This window comes from Hemibagrus wyckioides, linkage group LG02 (genome assembly GCF_019097595.1).
Source record: "Hemibagrus wyckioides isolate EC202008001 linkage group LG02, SWU_Hwy_1.0, whole genome shotgun sequence".
Lineage (NCBI taxonomy): Eukaryota > Metazoa > Chordata > Actinopteri > Siluriformes > Bagridae > Hemibagrus > Hemibagrus wyckioides.
The window spans coordinates 21,448,128-21,466,175 of record NC_080711.1 but is presented as its reverse complement, the minus strand read 5'-3'; the positions used below and the strand labels follow the sequence as shown (position 1 = coordinate 21,466,175).

Genomic DNA, 18,048 nt, shown 5'->3' with positions numbered 1-18,048 from the left:
CCAACAACTCGATATAAACATCTCTTTACAGAAAACGTCCTCATATCAACAAATGCTTTTGACACCACTGACCACACTATTCTACTTGATAAGGTAGAACATGTTGGTGTTAAAGGAACAGCCCTCTCAGGTCTTAATTGACTGACCGTTATCAGTTTGTAGATCTAATTGGTGACTTCTCTATGCATACCAAGGTTATGTTCTGTGTTCCACAAGGTTCTGTCTTAGGCCCACTGCTTCTGTCCTTATATATGCCACCCCTTGGTGCAATTATTCGTAAACATGGTATTAGCTTCCACTGTTATGCCGAAGACACATAGCTATATGTTTCAGCTAAGTCAGATGAGAGACACCAGCTCATTAAGATTGAAGAATGTGTAAAAGACATTAGACAGTGGATGCTTACTAACTTCCTCCTGCTTAAATCTGACAAGACAGAGGTCATTTACTTGGACCACATGCAGCTAGAAGTAAGCTTTCTGATTGCAGAGTAACAGTGGATGGTCTTTCTGTTTCATGTCCAGCAGTAAAAGATCTTGGTGTGATTATTGACTCTGGTCTTTCGTTTGAAGCTCATGTAGATATCACTAGGGTAGCCTTCTTTCATCTTAGAAATATTGCTAAGATAAGAAATATGTTGTCACTTCATGATGCAGAAAAACTAGTTCATGCTTTTGTTAGGTTGGATTATTGTAATGCCTTACTGTCTGGATGTTCCAGTAGTGCCCACTGATGCTGTGGATGGATCTGTGTGGACAGCCTGTGACCCAGGAGACAGCCGTGGACAGAGCCATTTGGGGACTTTAACACCATCACAGATCGCCCGTTACATCTGTTAGCTTCTGATAGCAAGGAATTAGTGTCTATAATGAACTCAGAAACTACACTGACTTAATAGTTCCTCATAGGCCCATGGTTACTGTTGTAGATAGGACATTATTTACACTTACATTATTTACTGTCCAGTGTCACCCAAATGAGGATGGGTTCCCTTCTGAGTCTGGTTCCTCTCAAGGTTTCTTCCTCATTTCATCACAGGGAGTTTTTCCTTGCCATTGTCGCCTCAGGCTTGCTTATTAGGGATAAATAGGGATAAAATAGTTTAATAATTTCATTTAATATTTCTTTTTTTTCTCCTTTCTGTTTCTCTACTTTTGTAAAGCTGCTTTGAGACAATGTTCATTGTAAAAAGCGCTATGCAAATAAATTGAATTGAAAAATTATCTTCTAATAACATTATAAATATTGAAACAGTTTACATCTAATACACTAAGAAAAGAGTTAAAATCTAATTTGTAATTTTAATTATTACCATTTATTTGAGATAACATTTGAAATAATAAATGAAGAAAAAAAAATTATTACTAAATATCAACTAAGTAAACACTTGTATTATTTTTTGATAAATGCTGATCTAGTTGTTTAAGCTGAGTTTATGATAATGTGGGGATTAGTTACTGTGTAAAATGTAGTTGTGACGGTGGCTGATATTTCTCTATATGTAGCTGTAAGGTGAACATTTTGCATATTCATTTACCTATTGTTTTGCTGGTCTTCTACATGTTTTTATAACCACAGTGAAAAATGTTCTTTGGTGCTTAAGTTACTTTATATTTATTTAAAACTGAATAAGCAACTTAAATTTAGTATATAAATGACTTTCAACCTCTAAACTGTAACACCCAGAAGAACATTCTGGTTTGTTCAGAAACTGTCATTTTTTCTTCTGTGTGTTTAAAATAAACTGAAATTAATTAAAGAAATAATTCAGGTCACAAATCATCACTGATTCATTTAGTCAGGAGCTCATGCCAACAACTTGTCTGTTATTAAATCTTTGTGAATGATGGAATAATTTTAAGTATCTGCTTCTCTTTTTTTACTTATCCGTTTCAAATAAACCACATGGAGGAAAACCCTTTACCCAGTAGACTTTGAGAGGAGTTCTCTAATATGTTTTAGTCTTCAATGTTTCACATAAACCCATAATATGAAATGTTAACATTTTAAACCTGCAAAAGAAATTAAAGCATTCACTTAATCAATTAATCTGAAAAGCTCAAATCTAGCAGAGGTTTCACATCATCATGATAATGACTGAGGGACGAAGTAGGATGGAATGTATTTTTTTATTTTGTTTTCATAAAATGCTTCATATCTGGTGTAAATATGGTAATATGTAGCACAAATCATCCTAAATTATGAAAAATCAATACGTGTCTGATAATGAGTGATAGTGAATGAGTCTCATACAGAATGCAGTTTGTGGATTCACTTTTTTCACTATTTGTTAAACTCTGCTGCCTCCTTCAGTTGTTTCAATTATTGCACCTCACACTGTGAGAACAGACTGTGTGTTAAACACAACACACTGCTGGAAACATGCTGTATTATTCCTGAATCCACTCAGTAAACACTGATTCAACTGTTGGTTAAAAATGTAAAATAAAGAATTAATAAAGGTTCAGAATGAACACTCTTTCAATAATGTTTTCTTTTTTTATTCGAAAATTACTTTGTGTGACTGTTTTAAAATGCTGAAAATGATCACAACTTCATTCCAGTGAAAGAAAGTGAAAGTGTGACTGAGATGATTTATTAGTTGCATTGAGAGGATGTGTGTAACATGTCTCATAAGGTTTTTGTAAGAGGAATCCACTATTCTGTCTCACTGTGTGTAACCAGCGCAGTAATACACAGCTGTGTCTTCAGTCTGCATGTTCTGTCCTCCAATTGTTATTGTGTTAGTAGAAGTGTCTCTGGAGATGCTGAACTTATTTTTCAGTTTGTCACTGTAAGCTGTACTCCCACCACTACTGATGATTCCAATCCACTCCAGAGCTTTTCCTGCAGGTTGTCGGATCCAAGCTGTATAATAGCTCGTGACTGAATATGAAACCTTGCAGTGGATGGAGAGACTCTGGCCTGGCTGGACTGTCATGGAAGCAGGCTGAGTCAGTTCCTCACCATGTACATCTGTGGAGGAAAACACATGGTGATATCTCACACAATATCTGCTGCACCTTTATTCTTCATCTAGTAAATGAATGAATTTGATAAAGCACTCACAAGAAGCAGCTGCCAGCAGGAGCAGTAGAGATGTAGAAAACATGGTGTGTGTTGTTTGTACTGGAGTCTTCTCTGTTCTCCAAAGTTTAACAGACACCATCACATCATATAAATAGAGTGAGATCCAGCTCTGATGCTTGGATTTGCTTATCTGCTGATGATGGGAGGAGAATGTATCTGAAATGTATTTAAATCATGAGGAGGAGATTCATCTGATGGAGGATATGTGGGTTTATAACAGGCGAAAAAACTCTTTTTTATGAATTTAATAAACCCCAGTTACAAAAAGATTTTATATTTGGAACTTTCTCTTTTAACCACAATGTTCATTTTATAAATAATCTGAATGAATGTCACTTTTGTGCACAGTAATACACAGCTGTATCCTCTGTCTGAAAGTTTTGCCCCTTTAAAAACACTGTGCTGCTGGAGACGTGTGCCAGACAGCAAAATAGGTCTGGCCCAAATCTGGCCCACACAGTGCACTTACACTCGGCCCACATACCACAAAGAATGATCACCCTTGGGTGGCCCATATCTGGTTTGCCAGAGGTGGGCCCTGCATGGGCCAGCACAAGGCCAGCACTGGGCCACACTGTTTGCTCAGAACAGGGACAGCACTGGGCCATACTGCTGACCCAGATTTGGCCCACAGAAAACATAATTGGGCCACATCTGGCATGCCATCATATAAAGAGTGCCATCATTGTCAGACCTGGTCTGCATCTAGTTGACGTACCACTTGCCATGCCATCACTCAGCCAGCAGTGCCAGCTTAATGCCAGATCTGGCCCAGACCCTTTGCTATGTGTTATAACACACATATATATAAAACTTCATATCGAGGCAAACACTTTCTATGTAACATTTTTCACAAATATGCAAAAATCTGGTTAACTGCTTAATAAATATTGCAATCATTATACTCTATAAATAACAAGTACATCATTTTCCTGTGTATATCCCTTCACCTGTTAGATAGCAACACTTTTTTTAAACAAGTAAAGTAATAGTGAACATACTGAGAGCAGGCAAATTCAAAGTCCAATAAAAAGACATTCAGAAAACCTCAACATTCACAGCAAATCATTGAAAATCTCTGAATATAAATCATTTTAATTGTATGACAATTTAAAAAATAAATCTTGTTTAATAAGGTCAATACAAATTAGGAAAAAAAAACTCTGATTTTACTAAACTGAAAGGGTTTAATATTGAAATGTTTAACTATATACTGATTTATCATTTCCTAAAGTTATTTAAAAGTCAATCCCACTGGACAAGGAACAATGATTCAGTGGCCTGCAGGACAATAATATGGTCATGATCCAATCTGAATCATAACTCAGTTCTAATGAGATGTAGAGATGTCATGCTTTATTTAGTAGATTTAATCTGGTGTTGTCTGCTCACACTTCTGAGAAACACAGAAGGTAAAACATGGAGATACGACACTAACAGTCTTCTAACAGTCTTCTGTACTGGGTGTTTTTTTAAAGCGTCTTTGTTGATCTGTCTCACTGTGAGTTACGAGTGCAGTAATACACAACAATCTCTTCAGTCTGAAAGATTTGCCCGTGTAAAGTCACAGTGTTGTTAGAGGCTTCAGTTGAGAAAGTGATCTTGTTTTTTAGTGAATTTATGCTGGCAGTATCACTTGAGCTGCAGTACCAGCCGATCCATTCCAGCAGTGGCGGGCTGTGCATTTCAGATCTAGGCCTTCACTGGTGTCCTTCCTGAATTAATCCACCTCTATACCATCATTATGACGCCACCATGGGCATCACTAGGCCATTTTCTACTCAGCCCTCCTAACATTCTGCGATTCTCCATAAACTCTACACAAGTTGGTGATCTGCTCAGTCCCCTTTAAATTTCATATGAAAACAGCGGCAGACTTCAGCTCCTCCCCGTCTTTCAGCACGTTCTTCAATCCACAGACCGAGGATCAGAGGACAAGTGTGTGTGTGTGTGTGTCTGTGTAAGTGTGTGTGTGTATGTGTGTGTGTGTGTGTGTGTGTGTGTGTATGTGTGTGTGTGTGAGTGTGTGTGAGTGTGTGATCAGGAAGACTCGTATTTGGCTTGTTCAGTACTCAAATGTTATACACATCTATGCCATACAGTGGAATTATGCAATAAGTTTACCATCCTACCCTGTTAGTCAAACCTTTATTTTATTTATTTATACATTTATTTATTACTATTATACCCTCACTGGTTGCTGAGCCCCACTTAAATGAAAATTCTAGAATTGCAACTGGACACCACAGCAATAGATACTAATCACCCGTTAATTAAAAACAAAGTAAAAAAGAAATTAGTCTACAGTATTTCACACCTCACAAGGAACAGTCAATTTTATTACGGTTACTTTTCTCAAAAAAGACATTCTTGATGACATACGCAGCAAACTGCAATCTCCGGAGAACGCAGCATCCAAAATGAGACACAGTGAATATAGAAACACTGTATATGGGCGGGTTGCTGCCTCTGACTACTCCAACTATCCAATCAAAGGACGGGAAATTCCTGACGTAATCGTATGCCTGCTAGATGGCCCCAGTGACGCCAACTCAAAATCTGATTGGTTAATGGAACAGTTTCATTGCCACTTATTTTAAGCTACGGGCGCCTGCACTATTAATTCTGAAGGCCTTAAGGCCGGGCAACACATGATGTCAGCCACTGGCTGAAATATGATTGGATAAATACTCTTATCATAAATATACACTACTGGAAGCAGCGCAACCGAGAGAAAAGCTATGAAATGTAGAGAATAGACTATTGGGAATAATTTAATACACAATCATGGAAAAATATATTAAATATATTAAAATGCAAGTCAGTGATTCAGATCACTGCTGTTTAGGCCAGCAGAGAAGGCCTTGCTGACCCTGACGGTCCACCACTGCATTCCAGTGCATGTCCTGATTGTCGTATCCAGTTAGTACAGGAACTAGTGGCTGAGTATCCAGTGATCTTACAGGGGACTGAAAATGATTCTCCAGGCTTAACCAGCATGACTGCAGACTTTACCAGTTCAATACATTTAATACCTGTGAACAACAATCATGCAATTATTCAGGTGAAATCTATCAACAGGAAAAATGTACACAATGATCTGCATCTCTCCAAAATTCTCCACACACTTACCAGATGTAGCTGTTAACAGCAGGAGTAGAAGTGTAAAGAACATGGTTTGAGCAGAACCTGAACCCAGATCCTCACTTCTCCTGAAAACACCTCTAATCATTTATAAAGGGGTTTGATTTGTTGATTTGCATATAAGTGTTTAGGCTTTCAGAAGAGGCATTGCCTGCAAATGTAAAAACATACACATTCACAAAATATTAGTTACTTACTATTTATTTACTATGTAATTGATCAAGCTGTGTGGATGAAGCAGCCTGGTTTAATGAGACACTGATATAATGGAGCTGTAATGTCTTAGCTTCATAACAATGCTGTATTTAGAGTTTATGACTGATGTAAATCCCAGGAGAACATGTTCTCATATTTATGACACACCTTCAGTCCTTTAAACCTCAAAATGTTGGGTAGATGTTGTGTGAATAAAGAAAAAACAACCATCACAGGCCTTAAATCTTAACAAAAAGTATAATGTTCAAACATTTCTAAAGTGTGTGCAGGTTAATTATACAGTATACAGTTCAAGAACAAAGGTTGAGTAAACTTTTTCAGGTGAATTGTCAGTAAAAATGGAACATAATTTGCACAACTGTTCAAATGTTTAGAATTTTTAAACATTTTTCCTTCCATTTTTGTATGTAATCATTTATTATTTCATTACGGAGGTTATTAAACGTAATGGAAAATAAAATGGATGTGTGTGCTGGTCTGGGAAAACTCATCAGATGCAGGTGAAGGACAATTTTGGAGGTAAAAAACTCCACAGTGTGAAGAAACCATGCATGAAAATGTATGTAAGATGCGAATTCAACAAACAGTCAGTCTGTCTGAAGATTTGTAAAACCTTGCTGTAAGTGTGATTTACTCACACACAGGTGAATGTCAGATATTGATAGCTGTGCATCAGAGTGAAATGAACATGAGTGAAATGAACATGAGTGAAATGAACATGAGCCTAATCAATTCAGTGTAATCAGAAACCGACTGTCAAATTGTTCATGAGGCTCCGGTGCTGTAGTCAGAACTGGTATCATTATTATTTATTTTTTAATGAAGGAGAATGTTGGGAGCTAGCACTGTTTCAGTGTACTTGGAGTTTTTGTACAGGGATGTTGTTTATTTGTCTCACTGTGATATTCACGAGCGCAGTAATACACAGCTGTGTCTTCAGTCTGCATGTTCTGCCCTGTTAATGTCACTGTGCTGCTGGACGTGTCTCTGGAAACCTGAAACCTGCTTTTCAGTTTCTCACTGTAGTAAGTGTTACCGCTACCACATATCTCTCCGATCCACTCCAGAGTTTTTCCTGCAGGTTGTCGTATCCAGTCTGTACAGTAGCTGCTGTCAGTTAATGAATATCCAGACACTTTACAGGTCAGAGTCAGTGACTGACCAGGAGTTAATACTGTGGATCCGGTCTGGATCAGCTCAACACAGTGAACACCTGTTAAAGAAAAGTTATTTTAATGATGTAAAAACAAAAAACTTTAAGGAACCAAAATTGTATTAAAAGTCAAATGTAAAAACACTTACAGTGTACGGCTGCCAGCAGCAGCAGCAGTAGGGATGTAGAGATCATGGTGTGTGTTGAAGCAGAAGAAGTAAAAGCTCTTTGTCTTCATTGCTTAAATATATAACAGGGACATTTGCATAGAGACACTCATTATCTTAGGGACAAAATGGGATGGATTCCTCTACACATGAAAATCTCCCCGTCTCATGAACCTCTGTAATCTGTGAATATAAATCTATAAAATTTGGAACATTAAGAGACTTTCTTAGGTCTCTGAATTTTTTGAACAAGATCTCTTTATTTATAATTTTACAATATACAAACAAAAAACAGAAGAAATACAACATAGCCCAACCCAACCCTCTACCCAACAGACATAAAGCATCAATTACATTGTACAAAGACGACATGAGAACAGCAACAAAAAAACAATAAAAAAAATTAATTAATTAGTAAAATAAAATAAAATAAAATAAAATAAAATAAAATAAAATAAAATAAAATAAAATAAACAAATAAATAACAGTAAATGAATAACTAAAAAAAAAAAAAAAACTGTTCTTGGGGCTGTGTTTCCTACTTGTGCTTTTCAACAAATGACAAAAAAGGTTACCAGTTTGCATAGAATTTTTGGGAAGATCCTTGCAGAGAGTACCTTATTTTTTCCAAGAGACTGCATGGTCTCTTTAATCCAGTGAGGGAAAGTAGGGGGGTGGGGGTCTTTCCGTTTAAGCAATATTAATCTTCTAGTAAGGAGTGTGCAAAAGGCCAATATTTCACAATTATAGCTACTTCTGCACAGGTTTTGTGTTACAACACCAAATATCACTATAAAAGGAGATGGGTCTATTGGCAAACCTATTATTTCTGAGAATGCACCAAAAATCAATTTCCAGAAGTTATACAAACACAGGCATGTCCAAAACATATGTAGAAGGTTTACAGGAGTTTGCCTACATCTGTCACAAATAGGGTCTATAGCTCTGGCCAGAATTTAGATTTAGCCTTAACTTTTGACCAATGGAGTCGGTGTACCACCTTAAATAGTTGACATATAGATGACAAGTAGATCTGTTTAATAATATTCTGCCAAGTTGTCTCTGAAATTTCATTCAGATCCTCCTCCCATGCCTTTTTTAAGCAATCTAAATACGCCAGGTTATGCTGATTGAGGAGGTTATAAATTTTGCCAATGATTTGATTGGAATCTTTTCCTACCTTAAAAATAGAGTCTAATAGGGATGCAGAAAGTTATGAAGGAAAACAATCAATATGTGAAACCAGAAAGTTTCGTACTTGCAGATATCTAAATAAATGGGACCTGGGAATCTTAAATCTGTTAACTAATTCATCAAAAGACGCAAAAGTATTATTTATATAAAGATCTTGTAATGTATATATCCCACTCTTAACCCAAATATCAAAGGCATTGTCCATTATTGAAGGAGTGAACATATGGTTTTTACTTAAGGGGGCATGTAAGGAGAGACTATGAAGGGCAAATGATTTTCTAAATTGATTCCAAATCTTTAGGATTTATAAGATTAGAGGAATAGCGAGAGACAGGTTCAGTCATTGGAAGTTCAGAGCACATTAAAGAGGATAGGGAGACAGGTTCGCAGGAATTCCTCAGGTCTGTTAAGAGAACTCACTCTTCATATACACATATTCAGTAAGGAGTAAAACACTTGGGGGTGTGTTTTTATAGGACAATAATCAAGGAGCAGGTGGTGTGATGTCAGGAATTGTAGAGGTGGTAGTTGTATGTGCCAATAATTAATTGTGTAAAGTACAAAGAAAACAACAAAAAACATTGTGTAGTTCTGCATACTTTGGCTGAACTGTGTCAGGGAGTTACTGCTACAAACCTGAAGATAATTATTTTCCAATATTCAGTGCGACTAATTATTATAATCACTGTTCCTCTTATACAGCAGCAGTCTGTGAACGGTTACAATTTATTTATTAATTAATTAAAGAAGAATACGGTATAAACTCTTTGTTTATAGTTAACAGTTAATGTTGTGGAACCTTTGTGAAATGTATGTATTTAATAATCACTGATTAAAAGTTGGCATTTTTTCTGTAAACATTATTATTTCCCTTTTTGGTCCTCTTTGGAAATTTGATTTTAAGAGACAGTCTCAGTGTTCAGTGTCTCAAAGACATAAAAATGATGGAGTATCTAACTCTGACTGAGGATATGAGAATATGTTGTACTTATGACCACTTTAAGGAAACATAAAATGGTACAGTATATTTGTTAAGCTCTAGCGCCACCTGCAGATCTTGTGAAAATGCCCTGTATATTGAATGCACTTTTCTCTTTCACCACATCTGTGGGAGGATTTTGGACGGCTGATTAAGATGTTTGTACCACTGTGGTGTCTAGCACAGTAATACACAGCAGAGTCCTGTGTACTCAAACCAGTCAGCTGCAGATACACCATGTTTTTGGAGTTGTCTCTGGTAATTTCCAAACGTCCCTCAACGTGTTTGTCATATATAGTTTTACTGGCATCATACCAGATAGCCCCAATCCATTCCAGAGCTTTTCCAGTTTGTTGTCTGATCCAGTTCATGCCATAGCCACCAAAGTTAAACCCAGATCCTTTACAGGAAAGACTCAGAGTTTCTCCAGGGTTTTTATTACTGAACCAGTGGGAATAGACTCAAGACTTTGACACTGAATACCTGCAACATAAACAAGAAAATATTAGTGTATAATAAACAATGAAAAAGATATTTGAGATTCAGCATGAAAACTCATCAATGAGGCTGATAAGTAGCAGGAATGAGGAGAGTGGGATCTTCATGGTGAGTGTTGATGAGACTCGATCGCTCCACTCAGCTCAGCTGCACATAAATACTGCATGGACACACAGCAATCTGGATTTGCATCATGATTTCATGATAGAAAACATGTGGGAGTCATGATGATGTAACAGAGAGGAACAGGAACTAAACCTTCAACCTTCTCACACAAATTCTAATCTGTTAAGGTGATTATATTACATACTACATTATAATAATAAGCTACTACATTATAATAAGTTCTTGTTAGTGATATTATTATAGTGTTTATCGTGTGCAGTAATGTTAGAAATCTATACTACAACTATTTCAAAAATAAAATAACTTGAAACACTTGGTTGTCATTATTTATTTATTTATTTATTTATTTTTGTCAGTGTTGTATAGTCAGGAGTTATTGGGACAGTTCCTTGGCAGACTCCTAGGGGTCCTGGCAAGTGGTTTATTTATTACTGTGTTATTCCTGTGTGGGCGTTGCCACGCCCTTTCCTAATGTATTTTCCTGCTTTCTCACCTATCCCTTGTTTTCCCTTGATGTGCTGCTCTATATATCTTTGTCCTTCTGTATTGGTCAGTGTCGGTCATTATACTCATATGTGTCGAGGTAACGGTGTATGTGTGCCATAAGGCCGGACGCCATGTAATTTATGTTTTTATGTTATAGTCATGTTTTGTTGAGGTTATTTAATTTTCCATGTCATAATTATGGTTTATTGCTGTTACGTTTAATGTAGTTGTGTTTTGTTTTGTTAAATTAAACCAGTGCATGTACTGCATCCCTGTGTTTGGGTCTGATCTGCTACTTCGGGCGATCAAGCTTATGGCAGATATTCGGGTTTAATCCCCTAAAATTGGGATTTACAGCATTCATCTGCCACCATGAACATAAAGAATGACTGGAGTTTTTCTTCTGCTTACTAACCAATGAATGAACTGTGTGTATTTACTGGTGATATATCGTTCATTCTAATAGACATGTTATGCATGGAATAAAACTGGTATTTCAAATTGTTTGGAAACGCTCTTATAACTCTTCTCAGATTGATGGGCAGCAACATCACTGCTGACGTCTTTTCTTCTTGCTGTTGTGTTAACACACACATGAATGCTCCAGAAAAGCAAACTGACAAAACTTCTACTTCTATAGAGATGCTGATGATAAGTTATTTAAGGGCTTTTGATTAGCAGCACCTGGCTGCTACTTACCATATTAATCCCTATGGAAGCAGTGAGGGCATATTTAGTTCTTTACACATGGTTTCTACAGATTACATTCACTTTTGTTAAATAAATAATGACTTGGTGTAATTTGTCATGTGATGATGAGGTTGTATTTACCTAATTTTAAGATCTGCTAAGGACAAGATGATTTTTTTATTTTAGCATAATACATAAACCCACAGGGTTCAAGAGTCTGTACTTTCTTTTTCACATGACTGAAAACATAGTACAGTATATTATTGTGAAATAATTTCATTATCTTTTATCAGTATGAATGTCCTGATAAAGATCACAACAATCTAGATGCAGTAAAAGTCACCAAGTGATAATATATCGAAATATTTTGGTTCTTTGACCTCCATGAATCCACAGGTTCTGAAAATGTAGGTTTGTCATGTGACTGTAGCAAGTATGTGTTTTTGTACTGATGTCTAAGGGGAAGTATCACTGTGTGTCGGGTGCAGTAATAAACTGCAGTGTCTTCTGTCCTCATGCTGTTCATCTGCAGATACACCTGCTTCTTACTGTTGTCTCTGGAGATGGTGAAGCGACCCTGAACAGCGCTGGAGTAACGTATGTCACTACTGCTACTTGACATATATGCAACCCATTCCAGTCCTTTTCCAGATACCTGTCTGATCCAAGACATGTAATAGCCACTAATGTCTAATCCAGAGGCTGTGCAGGTCAGTTTATGAGACTGATCAGGTTTGATGATCACTGGATCAGACTGGATCAGTGTCTGACTGCAGGAATCTGAAACAGAATAGGAGACATTAACATTAAAAAAAGAACGAAAGAAAAAGATGTTTTTTTTTAAATAATGTAATAAATAATACTAACATTGAATGAAGATTGCTAGAGTAAAGTAACTCAAAACACTGCCTAGTCCCATCTCAAAGAATTAAAATGATTCCTGCTGCTGTAAATGAACACAAACTGCTGGTATGTTGTTGGGCTGAATGTTTCAGCATAAATGGTTCAAATGCAGGATTTCATTTGCATGACACGCCCACTAGAGATATAAAAACATTCACAGAGGAACAGCTGAGATGAGAAAAGCTTCCTGTAAGACTCTGGGTGTGTTTCATGCTGTCAGGTTCATCACTGCTCTTTACTCATTAGATCTCAATCTTAAATCTTGTGAATTTTGTGTGAATGATGGAATAAAGCATCTGCTTCTCTTTTTTTACGTATCCTTTCTGAATAAACCACAAGGAGCAAAACCCTTAATCCAGTAGACTTTGAGAGGATTTCTCTAATATGTTTTAGCCTTCAGTATTTCACATAAACCTATTATATGAAATGTAAATATTTCACACCTGCTAAAGAAATTAAAGCATTCCCTTAATGAATTAATCAGTAAAACTCAAACCTACCAGAGGTTTCACATCATCATGATAATGACTGAGGGATAATGTAGGATAGAATGTATTTTTTATTCTGTTTTTATATCATACTACATATCAAGTGTAAATTTGGTAATATTCAACACAAATATTCCTAAATTATGATAAATGAGATGTTTGATAATGAGTCTCATACAGAATGCAGTTTGTGGATTCACTTTTTTCACTTTATTTGTTAAACTCTGCTGCCTCCTTCAGTTGTTTCAATTATTGCACCTCACACTGTGAGAACAGACTGTGTGTTAAACACAACACACTGCTGGAACATTTTCTTCTTCCCACAATGTTCATGCTTTTTTTTATCCATCCATCCATTATGTGCTCTCAAACTGTATATAATGTGATTAGGATAGGATTGATTTCTACAAAGTACAGTATAATCTGTAAAGTTTTAAATTACAATATCTATCACACATATGTCTATGGCTAAACTCTTATATGGTACAACATAGTTATATAGTCATAGTGAAATGGACTTCATCCTAATCAGTCGATCACTGATATTGGAAGTCAAAATGCCTGTGATGCTTCTGCACCACAATCAGAATGAACACTTGAAATGCTAGAATTTTACTCAAGGTTGAGGGACATGCAAAAGAGAGTAACATAAAAATGGAACATAATTTGCACAACTGTTCAAATGTTTAGAATTTTTAAACATTTTTCCTTCCATTTTTGTATGTAATCATTTATTATTTAATTATGGAAGTTATTAAATGTAATGGAAAATAAAATGGACGTGTGTGCTGGTCTGGGAAAACTCAGATGCAGGTGAAGGAGAATTTTGGAGGTAAAAAACACCACAGTGTGAAGAAACCATGCATGAAAATGTGTGTAAGGAGCGAATTCAACAAACAGTCAGTCTGTCTGAAGATTTGTAAAACCTTGCTTTATGTGTGATTTACTCACACACAGGTGAATGTCAGATATTGATAGCTGAAATGAACATGAGTGAAATGAACATGAGTGAAATGAACATGAGCCTAATCAATTCAGTTTGTAATCAGATACCGACTGTCAAATTGTTCATGAGGCTCCGGTGCTGTAGTCAGAATTGTTATCATTATTATTTATTTTTTAATGAAGGAGAATGTTGGGAGCTAGCACTGTTTCAGTTTACTTGGAGTTTTTGTACAGGGATGTTGTTTATCTGTCTCACTGTGTGTAACCAGCGCAGTAATACACAGCTGTGTCTTCAGTCTGCATGTTCTGTCCTCCAATTGTTACTGTGTTAGTAGAAGTGTCTCTGGAGATGCTGAACCTGCTTTTCAGTTTCTCACTGTAGTAAGTGTTACCATCACCACATATACCTCCAATCCACTCCAGAGTTTTTCCTGCAGGTTGTCGTATCCAGTTTGTACAGTAGCTGCTATCAGTTAATGAATATCCAGACACTTTACAGGTCAGAGTCAGTGACTGACCAGGAGTTAATACTGTGGATCCGGTCTGGATCAGCTCAACACAGTGAACACCTGTTAAAGAAAAGTTATTTTAATGATGTAAAAGTGAAAAGCTTTAAGGAACCAAAATTGTATTAAAAGTCAAATGTAAAAACACTTACAGTGTACGGCTGCCAGCAGCAGCAGCAGTAGGGATGTAGAGATCATGGTGTGTGTTGAAGCAGAAGAAGTAAAAGCTCTTGGTCTTTGTTGCTTAAATATATAACAGGGAAGGACATTTGCATAGAGACACTCCTTATCTTAGGGTCAGAATGGGATGGATTCCTCTACACATGAAAATCTCCCCTTCTCATGAACGTCTCTAATCTGTGATTATAAATCTATAAAATTGAAACATTAAGAGACTTTCTTAGGTCTAAGAATTTATGTGAAGAGAACACACTCTTCATATGAGCATATTCACAGAGCCGGATTCACTGCAAATCCTCACATCCCCGTTCCTCTTAACCACTGGCATGACAGGCATGGCCCATTCACTGCATAACACTGGGGGGATGACCCCCAGCTCCAAGAGTTCATTCATAATACATGAAAATAATAATAATTAGATAGACAATTCTTTATATCATTATCAGTCGTATGTATGCTGCAATCTAGAGAATTACATTAACACAGAAATTATTCTCATGTCTACAAATTCCCTGGTTTCTGTGTTAAAATAATTGCTGTGAGTAACTGCTTCCATATTTGACTCTGACACAGTAAAATATTACAGTGTTTTCTGAACAGTATGAACTACATTTAACATTATAATCAAACCGTTCAATAGAACATGATGTTCATTCTGGTATAGTCTGCACTCTAGAGGCTTTAACTGATGAATCCAGAGAGAAATAGCTGAGAAGATTCTAGATCAGGTGTTTTTAAATTCTGAAGAAGAATTGTAATCTCTAGTGAGCAGAAGGCAAAGCTGAAATCTAATATCTATCAACAACTCAACAGTGAAACTATTCTCTATACTTCATCTACTTTATTATTCAAAAGTTTAAATTGATCTTCTTTGAGAAATTGAATCAGCAGCAGTGTTGGATAAGTTACTACAAAAAAGGTTATTAATTACTAATTACACCATCAATGCTGTATTTAAAATGCGTTTCTAATTACTCTGAAAAGTAATTTAATTACTCAATAAGTAATTTAACTCATTATTAATTACTTCTTAAAATCCCTATAAACTTTGACTGGTAGCCTGCAATCATTTTTTTAGCTCACCTTTGGACATTTTCTACACTCCTGATGTAAAATCAAGTTTTGCCTGCTTAACATTTGTACTGTCGATGAACATGGATCACTCAAAAGTGTTTGTCGATGCTGCCGATGCTGCCGATAGTTTTTTTCACCAGGACATAGCTTACATTTTACAGTAATGTTCTTGTCTACCTGGGCCAAAAAAGAGAAGTAATTGGAATAGTTCCATTTGGAATAGTTCCAAAACAGCCACCTGCTACTAGGTAATGCATTACACCCAACAGTGATCAAGATCAGTGATCTTCATTAAAATTGCCCCTAGGTGTGAATGAGTGTGTGAATTTGTAACATGTCCAGGTTGTACGCTCAGTGTTCCTGGGATGGACTCTGGATCCAGCACTCTGACCCGAATAAAACACTTCCTAAAGATGAACAAGTGACTGAATACATTATAATGATTATTGTCTTGTGATATTAAATGATTATATTTTTATTCCTAACAAATAGACCTCACATATCCTCAACCCTCATCCTGAACACCGGCATCCCACAAGGCTGCGTGCTGAGCCCACTGCTCTACTCCCTGTTTACCCATGACTGTGTTCCATGGCATAACTCCAACATCATCAAATATGCAGATGATACCACAGTTATTGGCCGAATCAGCAACACTGAGGAATCGGCCTACAGGGAGGAGATCCAAAGCCTGTCAGCATGGTGTTCCATGAACAACCTCACCCTCAATGCCAAGAATACCAAAGAGCTCATTGCGGACTTCCGGACATCTAACAGCAGCAGACACTCACCTATCTACACCAACGGGTCTGAAGTAGAGCATGTCTCCAGCTTTCAGTTCCTGGGCGTCCACATCTCTGAAGATCTGGCGTATGAGAAACCACCTGGAGTTTGAGATGAAATAATACGGCCGTATTGAGCAGGAAGTGTTGACATGCTGGGTGAAGAGTGAGAAATGACATCGAACAGAACTGGGAAATGGTCCGAAAAGCATGAATCACCCACATCCCTGATAGTGGGAAGGAGGCCTAATGAAATCGCTAGGTCCAAGGTGTGTCCAATTACATGTGTTGGCACTTTAACTGACTGAGTAAGGTTGAAAGAGTCCAATAAATTATTAAAATCAACAGAAAAGCTATTATTTGGACAGCATACAAGAATATTAAAATCCCCACAGATAATCAGTTTATCGTAATTTATAGTTACATTAGATAGAATATCAGCAAACTCCTGAATGAAATCAGAGGAATATTTAGGAAACTAACAGCTCAAAGCTCACATACTCACGACTCACGGTTGCTGTACCACTTTTGTAGTCACAGCAGAAGCGCATCCGAGTCACTCAGCACAGGCTAAAGACAACGATAGCTACAGCCTAGGGATCAGGGGTGAATGAATTTCTCCCACTGTATCAATCCACCTGGAAGCTGTGTTAGAGGGCAGAGCGATGAGGACGATTTCAGGTAAGATTTTAGTCTTACCAGCACTCTTCCTCGCTTGCCTCGGTGGTGATGTCGTCTCCTCCTTAGATCAACTGCAGAAGGACGCAAGCGGTGAACCGGCAGGTCCGTGAATAGTGGCGGCGGTGTTCCTGAACACGTATGTGTGAGAGCCGGTGGAAAATGCTCTATGGTAGAGCGAATATTTAGCAGGGTAAGGTGATCGTATGTTAATAGAGAGTCTACTGGATGAATAAAAAGAAAAAGAAGTGTATGAAGCAGCAATGAGAGGAAAAACGGACACAGACACAGGTATAGACGGCAGGCCTGATGCAGTGGCACATGCAAGCAAGAGTTGATGTAGTGGTACAAGCCATTTCATGTATGTATATATATATATATATATATATATATATATATATATATATGTACGTGTGTGTTTGTTTATTTATTTATTGTTATTATTATTAATGTACCTATCGTTTGTGATGCATAGGTTAACATCACCTTAACCTGTAATACCGGCGGGTGGTGTTTGGGGGCGATACTGAGCAGCAGGAGAGCCTCACCTGTAGATGAAGAAGTCACACCCTGCCAAGTCATTACAACACTCGGCAAAACTCATTTGTTTCTTGTGTTTTATTGTTGTTTCAGAGTGTGACCACAATAAACATAACCAATGTGCCACCCGAAAAGTCTGTTAATTCTGTGTGTGTAACATTGAGAGTTCTTGTAACTTAGTCATTAATGATGGATATTAATTATTAATG

At 37.0% G+C, this 18,048-nt stretch overlaps 3 gene segments (V, D, J or C); all 3 read right to left on the bottom strand.

The window, feature by feature from the left end:
- Positions 1 to 2,584: 2,584 nt before the first annotated feature.
- On the bottom strand, positions 2,585 to 3,136 carry LOC131364089 (Ig heavy chain V region 914-like). The segment is given in 2 exon segments: positions 2,585 to 2,976; positions 3,070 to 3,136. Coding segments are annotated over 2 exon segments (351 nt in total).
- A 3,178-nt stretch (positions 3,137 to 6,314) lies between these two features.
- On the bottom strand, positions 6,315 to 7,798 carry LOC131364412 (Ig heavy chain V region 914-like). The segment is given in 3 exon segments: positions 6,315 to 6,385; positions 7,349 to 7,663; positions 7,753 to 7,798. Coding segments are annotated over 3 exon segments (432 nt in total).
- A 6,533-nt stretch (positions 7,799 to 14,331) lies between these two features.
- Positions 14,332 to 14,783, bottom strand: LOC131362296 (Ig heavy chain V region 914-like). The segment is given in 2 exon segments: positions 14,332 to 14,648; positions 14,738 to 14,783. Coding segments are annotated over 2 exon segments (363 nt in total).
- Between the last annotated feature and the right edge of the window lie 3,265 nt (positions 14,784 to 18,048).